The sequence below is a fragment of the Malaya genurostris genome, chromosome 3 (assembly GCF_030247185.1).
Source record: "Malaya genurostris strain Urasoe2022 chromosome 3, Malgen_1.1, whole genome shotgun sequence".
Classification (NCBI taxonomy): Eukaryota; Metazoa; Arthropoda; class Insecta; order Diptera; family Culicidae; genus Malaya; species Malaya genurostris.
In genome coordinates, this window is record NC_080572.1 from 59582114 (window position 1) to 59591420 (window position 9307).

A 9307-nucleotide genomic window follows, 5' to 3' on the forward strand; every position below is an offset into this window, starting at 1 on the left:
ACGTATTGGACCAATGAAGGACCACCGTTGAACGTTTTTTTTCTAAGTGGGTATTATTCTTGAACGACTTTGCTGTAATGACAGCTTGCCAAATCTGGCCAACACATCACGGGATGGTCGTTGGATCGAATGAACGGCAAAATTTGTTTTTGGAGACACTCTTTTTAGTATAGTTCCGATGTCATCGTCTTATTTGTTACGAAAACTTTCATTTTTTTGCCACAGCTGCAAATGCCCTGCCAAATCATAAGTTTTCTTGCAAATTTGTCGGCAAAAACAAATTTAAATTTGGCTGGAATATCTCCCCGAGCCGTTGCCAAGTACAATTTTTGACCTGGGATTTGCCCGAAGTCAGCCTTGACATAGGTTTCATCGTCCATCAGAAGACACCCGTCGAACTTGGTCAGCACCTGGTCATATAGTTTCTGAGCACGAATTTTGACCACACTATTCTGTTTTATGGTCCGATTTGGCTGTTTGGTAGCTTGATACGACTTGATTCCTTCCCGGAGTCGAGTTCTCCTCACGGTACTATGGGAAGCACCGAATTTTTTGGCCAAATCGTGGTCCGACAGATTAGGGTTCCTCTGAATCGTCTTCAAAATCTTACCACGCAGTTTTCGGTCGACAGTTTCACTCCGACGATTGGCTTGAGGCTTCCGAATTGTCGTCAATGTTTCCTTATGCCGTTTGATAACGCGCCATACGGTATTTCTAGGCAATTTCAGCTGTTTAGCTAGCCTAGATGCAGACCACAATGGATTTTCCAAATAAATGTGCACAATTTGTTCCCTTCTTTCGGCTTCCATGTTGATTGTTTACAAAGTACAGTCGATTTGCGGAATGTCAAAAATCATACATGAAGCTGACAAAATTTCCTACACGTGGGGGGCGCCAAGAACTTATAAATCCGTCCACCAGGAGCGCCACAATATGAGCAAAAGTTTGTTCCAATTCTAAATGAAGTAAGCTTTAAAATGGAGGATGAAACCGGGGTAAAATAAATGATAATTATAATAATACATAAAATTGTCCTGTACGACCAGAAGCATGTCTTAGTTAAGCAAGATTCTGCAGATAAGAAAGATATTCTGCCGCTGAATCACGCACATACATATTTGTTTAGGGCTAGAAAGACGAACGCAACTGCACTTCGAGTACATGTTTGGCTGAATCCATTATTATACGCCAGAGAACAAAATGATTATCAGGCAATAGAATATAGTCAGCACGAATGTTTCGAAGCGGCACGAGTGCCTCGAAAGGTGTCTCAACGGGACGGGAAGATCACAATGTCGGTTTTCTGAGATCGGCATAGTATACTTTTGGAGGACTACCACAAATCAGAAAAAAGCCAGTATTAGCGTGCATGAATGAAACGATTGAAGACCGAAATCACTGTGAAATGGTCTTACATGAAGCACATCAGCATCGCTATCATGGTTTTAATTACTTGAGTATCACATTCATTCGCCTGATTTGGCTTCCTCGGACTATTATCTGTATTCAAACGTTAATTTATCTCTGAGAACTTCCGGAACCTTAAACTGAAACCAGTATAGCCAAAGTAAATTTGTATGACCATTTACTTATATGACCTATAAATTTAGAAGATGTTTTCCGTTCTCCACCAATCGGCTGAAGTAGGAATGTAAACAATCTCAGAATATACGGCATCATCACAAGTCTTGTGGATTGTTGTGCTGTATAAATATTCATAAGGTCTGAGACATGATACAGAAATAACATGACAGTAATCGTAAAGAAATGTAATATTTGTAGTTACTTACTTACTAACTACCTTCTCTCAGGTACAGCTACAAATTTCATTTGAATACTCCATAATGACAGTTCCTGTGGAAAAGTTTAAAGTGTCTTTTAATAACGCCGGTAAAACGCACACCGAGAATTATGTACATTAGTAATCTTCTGTAACATTATTTTTTCATCCTGGGTTCAGGAATGTGTCAGATACTTCCCAATTATTTCAACACTAATAAATTTTCATGGAATCGTATTGGGTTTGTCATAACCAGCAGTAGTGTCAGTGAACCCGATATCCAAACCAGATTCGAAACTAACTCAAATTTCAGTTTAGTGGTATTGAGCCCAGTCCCATTCCAGGACACGTTAAAAGTGGAAAAATAAATGGTTTTCAACAATCTTCTTGGTAAAAATCTTAGAGGGTTTGGCATTTTTTCATGCACATACGGCACAAAGACACATTTAGAAATTGAAAAAAAACCGAAGATCAACAAAAGAAAATCATTCCCTCATCTTTTCCAAAATGAATTTACAACAGTAAGTGCCTCATAACCTCGTCTTAGTCGGCTGATCTAATACAGTGATGTACGGTCGCAAGGAAGACAGACAACTTTATTGCACCGGCAGTTACGCGTTCAAATAAACTGACCCGGCTGAAGGCTGAGCGTTTTTGCCCTACGTTATTTATTTGAGAACAGGTTCGTGTCTCACGGCAGTATTTTCATCATTCTTGTTCGGATCGTTGAGTTGATCACAGCAATTTTGCGTCATCAGTGCAATTTTATCCTAATAGAATGGGTACTATCATAATTCGTTAAACTGCGACGTAAATGTTTGATTGAAATATTTGTTTTATTACAGCAGCGAAAATTCTAGTTTCAAGTTTCGCAATTTTGGCTCTTATTGCCACGATCGACGCTGCCTGTGAGTATACATTTAAAACTTTTAATTGTGAATAGTTTACCACAAGTTTCATTATTCTAGCTTCCGGTCAGTGTCCACTCGCGTCTAAAGTACAAACATGTTCTCCCAAGTGTTTGAGCGACCTGGATTGTAGCACTAGTGGCGGAAAGTGTTGCCCTAATTCATGTAACTACAAATCTTGCGTAAGTCCCAATCAGCTGGTTCAGGGATCGACTGGGAACAAGGGTAAGTATAGTTGCAACGCACTTCGTATGTCCAGTACTTCATGGAACACTTCTTTTTATAGGTCAATCATCTGGCTCCGGCTCGTACTGTGGTAACACCAAATGCAATTCATATGAGACATGTCAGTTGGATAAAACCACCAAACGTCAGAAGTGTGTTCGATCCTAAACATTTATTCAACGTACATATTCCGGTTTTGATACATTACATAAAACACACTAAACTAGAATTAGTTATTCTCAACTTTCTTTGCTATTTTCATCGCCGGCCTTGCGATATCATCGGCTGTGATCGAGTATGATCCGGATAGAGACGATGACACGTTCGCTTTTCCGTTGGGGTCTACCCTGGGTCCATCTCCGATTGGGATCATTATTTCCTTCACTACCCGGTACCCTTTGTCGTCAGCAACGTAATGAACTTCGCGCTTATAGAAACCATCACTGTACGCATACATTCCTTTCAATGCTAACCCATCGCGTGTTTCCTGTCGTGTCACGGTCTGATCGTTAATTGAATCGTTAATCGAAGAGTCGTAAGAATATTGGGCGGATTTGGCTTGGATTTCTTCTAGGGTTTCATCATGTTGCTGTCGTTCACTCTTCTTTACAAGGACACTACTATTCACGCTATCTTGTCGCTCATAGTCATCCCGAGCCTTGGGTCGTACTCCTACCGGATAGGTGACTTGTGGTGCTGCATAAATCACGGCAGCTAAACACACTATTATCGCAAACACAAACCTCGATGACATTGCTTTCATTTGTAATCTAAAAACAACACTAAATCGCTTCCTTACCAAACTGTTCTATATATTGAATTTTGTTCAAGGTAAACCGAATGTCCGACCACAGCGAACCTCTTCATGACTCTTCTTAATTGTATCTGGTTTATGTACCAGTTGGGCGATGTCCAATGGCCATAGGAGTGTACCGCTGATGGCACTCATTGATGGAAAAAACAAGTTTTACTTTCATGCAATCTTTGAGTCCCGAGTGGTGTCCGAAATAGTTCAGAAGTTCAATAAACCACATTTTAAAGAATGTGAATACAGTAAAGAAGAGCAGTTTCAATGTCACGCTTGATAAATGCCATCGGTCATTCGTCTCCCTAGTACCGATTGAGAGTAGGCACACAGATAACAGATATACAGGCTCGAACAAAATTTTTCAAAATCCTGTGTAAATTTCAAATTTGCTATACGTTGGAAACACTATTGCCACCTACTCGACTGTTCACACGATTTCCCTAAGTGTTAAAGACAATTTTATTACCATGTCGCATAAATGACACGAGAATTCGATCGGAATAAAACAAAAATAAACTTGTCATTTTAACCAACAGCAAAACAGAAATCTAGCGAGAAGTGAATGTTGCACCCAAAGTTGTGTCTCAAGTGAAAGCGGCACCCAAATAGTGGTGGCACCTCGTGTCGATCGTGGTGACATCTGCAAGTGTTCGCCATGCTGATTGAGCAAATTTTACACACAGTTCATATGTGAGCCTGTATATCTGTTATCTGTGGTAGGCATTAGCGAAGGAAAAAGGTCACAGATTGGTAATTGTCTTATTTGCATTATTTATACAGGAATATCCTATTGATAATATGCCATTAAAAGATCCACAGAACCAGACCTTACTGAAACTTTGATGCGGCACCCACCAGAGGGCGAAGATAAATACAGCTGATTATTTTAGCTTACACCCAGAAAGGAAAACCTGATACCGGAATTTGTGTTATTATCATATTGAAAGTCGTTTATCATCAGCACGATTGCAATTTGTTTTGCATATGATTTATCGATTTTCATATTGTGCTGATCCTTGACCGTGACTAGTAGGTATCTCAGTTTTCATGTTGTGTTTGTTGTTTTCGCTGTGTAGTTCCCGCACCAAGCTCAGAAAAAAGAACAAACAAAAGAGACTGACGTTGCAAACGTGTTTTCACGACGCGTATGATAGAAAGTGTGCTTTTTCTTTGTTTATTTTATTTTGATTTAATGTTCGTTTGATTGAAGTTACTCCTTTAGAAACAGTATATCCACCTTTCGACCTGTTGTCAATGTGTTATTAATATATAATATACCAGACATTATTTTTTACTTTTAACGAAACATCTAATCAGATTATTAATACCACACACTTAAAACCAGTTCTCGAAATCGGTTAAGTAATATGCCAAAACAGATCGCAACATACAATTTTGCTGATTTTTTAGTAATCATTATTATGTTTTCCGAGACTCGTTTAGTAGATTTACTATCCTGAAATCATTTAGTAAAAACCATTCAAGCGAAAAGGTTGTGTTTCGATTATACTGGCTCGCGAGTTAACGGCTGCTACCGAGACAATTCTAAGCTTCAGGTAGTTAAACTGCTAATGCTAATTGCAAAGGCAATATTCGGGGCGTTTCCCGGCTGGAAGCTACCTACAAAGGTGCGAACGCATATAAGTGTTGAGTCACAGAGGTGCCATCGCATAAAGGTGCGAAGACGAAGGGGTGCAAAGGCACAGAGGTGCTAAGGCAACCCAGTGCTGATCTACCAGGTACCAGAATTTGTACGCTGCGTAGGATCGAAAGAGACGATACATACGAGGTCTGTTCAAAAAGTACCCGGAATTCTCATTTTTCTAAAAAAATATTTATTTATTCGTCTACATCTACATGGTCCCCTTCAAAGTAATCCCCCCTAGATATAATACACTTATGCCAGCGTTTTTTCCAGTCTTCGAAACACCCCTGATAGTCACTTTTTGTAATGCTCTGTAGCACTCTCAGCGATTCTGCCTTTATCTCTTCAATCGATGGAAAACGCTGTCCTTTCATGGGTCCCTTCAACTTTGGGAACAGGAAAAAATCACACGGAGCGATATCTGGTGAATGAGGAGGTTGGGGCATGATTAAAGTCTTGTTTTTAGCCAAAAAATCAGCAGTTTTGGAACGAATTTTGCTGCCACTCGTTTCATGCCCAAAACATTTGAAAAAATATGATGGCATGAGCACTTGGTTACACTTTATTTCATTTTTCACGCAAAATTTAATACAAATTCTTTTACTCTTCAATTCTTCCATTGCTTAAACTAACAAAAATCGCCGAGCTAAAAAAAAACACGTCTACACCAGCCGCTACAAGACAGAATGTAAACAATGAATATAGCTGAAAATTTCACCATACATTAGGGACATATGTACCAACACAATAAAAAAAAAATTTTACCTCCGGACTCTCCAGACGCGCGCAATTAAAAAATTCCGGGAACTTTTTGAACAGACCTCGTATCGTGTGGTGCTACTCTGCAAGTATCACATTTGATCGCCACCAAGAGCCATAGCACTGTACCTGGTTTCAGGTATAGGCAGCACACCACCAAGTTCAGTGGTGACCACAACGACGGCAGATCAACGGAGATAGCAGAAAACGATACCAAAAGACTGCCAATTGGAAATCGTTGGGTGAGCTTCACGTCGTTCTTTACGACAGAGGAACAAAGACAACAACAACAAGGTAGATTTAATTTAATTCAATTTTTTTATTTTTCTTATAACTGAAATTTTACTATACATAAGTTTTCATTTTGATATTATTTATTTACAAAAAAAAACAGTTAGTGTATAGGATGATCTCATGGAAGATCATCCGAATCCGATTCTGGATACTAATAAAAACCTGAAGGGGCGGGTAGGGTCTAACACTTTTGAAAAATCATTTATAATTTTCTTTATATTGTCTTATAGTAAAACATTTCAAGAATATTCTGTGAAATTTTCAAGCCTATTGGAACGAAACTCTGGAAGTTATAGACCTTTATCTATGGCTATCTCATTCTGTGAAGAAGCAAGAGCTCGTGGCACAGGCCCAAGATTTCTACTTCGTTTGACTTTAAAACTTGACGAAACATTCTTGAAATGTTTCAATATAATAAATTATAAAAGAAAAAATACGATTTTTTGAAAATTTTAGACCCTACTGGTTTTAAAGACAAAAACTTTAAACGCATTTTTCTCGAAAGCAGGTTTTGAAAGTCCGTGTCCATCGTCATTCAAAAACTACTGCACCAATTTTTTTCAATTTTGGCACACATTTTCTACATATAAAAATCCAGACCCCAACGTTTTCCTTTTCGTTGTTTGTTACTATGGGGAGGTTAAACAGCTACAAAATGGCGAATTTTTTCGTGAAAAATCGTTGTTTTCACTTTAAACAACCACCAAAAATTAAAAAAAAAAACAGAAACGTTGGGGTCTAGAAAAACTTCTTCTCTAACTATGCTGCGTTCATTTATTCTAGGGCATTATGCAGAGGATATTTCTGGGTCATGGATAGTCTATTTTCGACGCAAAGAAAAGGCATTAAATTTGATGCAAATTACAAAGGATTTGACATCACATTTTTCAAAAGTTGTAGAAATATCTAAAGTTAATAGAGATAAAATTCGAGCTGTTGTTGACGATTTTAAACAGGCAAACAATATTGTAACCTGTAAATTATTCGCTATTGAATATCGAGTTTACATTCCATCGAAAGAGGTGGAAATTGACGGTGTTGTCACCGAAGCAAGTCTGACACTGATTTACTTAAAAATGGAGTTGGTCGTTTTAAAAACTCCATGCTTTAGGGAGTTAATATACTCGAGTGCAAGCAATTGTACTCAGCATCTATCGTTGATGGAAATAAGTCTTATCGTCCTCAGATTCGTTTCGAGTAACATTTGCCGGAACTGCGTTGCCTAGCCGTGTCTATATTGATGAAATTCATCTTCCTGTTCGGCTATTCGCATCGCATGTTATGAATGGCACGAACTGTAAAAAATTCGGACATACAGATACTTATTGTAGTAATAAGCCTAAATTGATCTCTCAGTATGCGCTGCATTTAAGTTGCGGGACTTAAAAGTGAACATTTAGGGGTTTTTTGGTTTGTACGTAAAGTACATATTTAGTTTCGATTTCTTCGCGTTTCGCCTTCGGCTCATCAGTGCTTAAAGCAGTTCAAATTGAACCGCCATCTCCGCCTAACAGTTCAATTTGAACCGCTAAGCAGACGCAAAGTCCACACTACTTATGTGACCCTTTACGTACAAACCAAAAAACCCCTAAATGTTCAAATTCTGCGGTGGCCAGTAGACAGTCGTCACTCGTTTTCGTCTGAGACGTCAGATAGGATATGGCACCTAGTGTCATATCTTTAAAGGGCCACATAAATAGTGTGGACTTTGCGTCTGCTTAGCGGTTCAAATTGAACTGTTAGGCGAAGATGGCGGTTCAATTTGAAATGCTTTAAGCACTGATGAGCCGAAGTCGAAACGCGAAGAAATCGAAACTTAAAAGTGGTTGAGTACATCAGGAAAAACCCATCGGCGTCGACGCGGGATTTGGCCAAGCAGTTCAACACCAGCATCGGGATGATTCAACGGATCAAAGTTCGGAACTCCCTGAAAACATACAAGAAACAGAAGGTGCCGAAAAAGTCCCTGGTACAGCAAGTTCAGACCAAAACAAGAGCGCGAAAACTGTATAACCGGATTCTACAGAATAAAGACGGATCCATCCTGATCGACGACGAAACCTACGCCAAGGAAGACTCTCGAGCGCTGCCCGGACCGCAATATTATACGAAATCGGTGTACCAGGACCTGGACGACGCTGACATCAAGGTGGCGATGGAGAAGTTTGGGCAGAAGGTGTTGGTCTGGCAAGCAATTTGTACCTGTGGTTTGCAGTCGTCGATTTTCTTCACGAAGGGCACAATTAACGCCAAGGTGTACGAGGAAGAGTGTGTGAAGAAGAGAATGCTGCCACTGTACAGAAAGCATAAGGCTCCTCCTCTCTTCTGGCCGGATTTGGCTTCAGCACACTACGCCAACTCCGTTCTACAGTGGTTGTCAAAAAATAATGTACAATTCGTGAAAAAAGACACCAACCCACCGAACTACCCGGAACTTCGGCCAATTGAAAGGTATTGGGCAATTGTCAAGCGGCACTTTCGGAAGGAAGGTACAGTGTCCCAAAATATGCAAGAGTTAAAAAAAACTGGACAGCTGCCACCAGAAAAGTCTCAAAAGTAACTGTACAGAATTTAATAAAGAATGTCAAGTCCAAAGTGCGAGCGTTTCACAGAAACTAGGATTTTCTTCAATATAATCAGTGAAATGCATAAAAATGTGTTTTTTCTACAATATATCGAAAACTGATGTCAAAATATGTTTTTTTCGCTTTTTTATTCAATAATTAATGTTGCTAACTACTTTTCGATACACTCCTTAATATATGTAGCGTCAAATATAAGTTTAAGTTTAACAACAGAAATAAATTTCACTTAGAATTAAAGCGAAGGGGGCGGTTATTTCTTTTCGAATACACCGAAACCTCCATTTACGAACTAAACGGGGGTTT

At 39.2% G+C, this 9307-nt stretch overlaps 2 protein-coding genes across 3 annotated transcripts; one reads left to right on the plus strand and one right to left on the minus strand.

Moving 5' to 3' along the window:
• Nucleotides 1–2419: 2419 nt before the first annotated feature.
• LOC131438693 (waprin-Thr1-like) lies at nucleotides 2420–3142 on the plus strand. 2 transcript variants are annotated; one of them, XM_058608868.1, is made up of 4 exons: nucleotides 2420–2562; nucleotides 2626–2688; nucleotides 2749–2913; nucleotides 2975–3142. In XM_058608868.1, exons 1-4 carry the CDS (start codon nucleotides 2559–2561, stop codon nucleotides 3079–3081), a joined length of 339 nt encoding a protein of 112 aa, XP_058464851.1. In that variant the 5' UTR covers nucleotides 2420–2558; the 3' UTR covers nucleotides 3082–3142. The 2 variants fall into 2 exon arrangements, with proteins under 2 accessions (XP_058464851.1, XP_058464852.1); XM_058608869.1 differs by having other exon boundaries at nucleotides 2482–2562; nucleotides 2629–2688.
• LOC131438692 (uncharacterized) lies at nucleotides 3143–3776 on the minus strand. The gene has a single exon (XM_058608867.1). The coding sequence runs from the start codon at nucleotides 3674–3676 to the stop codon at nucleotides 3143–3145; it is 534 nt and encodes a 177-aa protein (XP_058464850.1). The 5' UTR covers nucleotides 3677–3776.
• Nucleotides 3777–9307: the final 5531 nt, after the last annotated feature.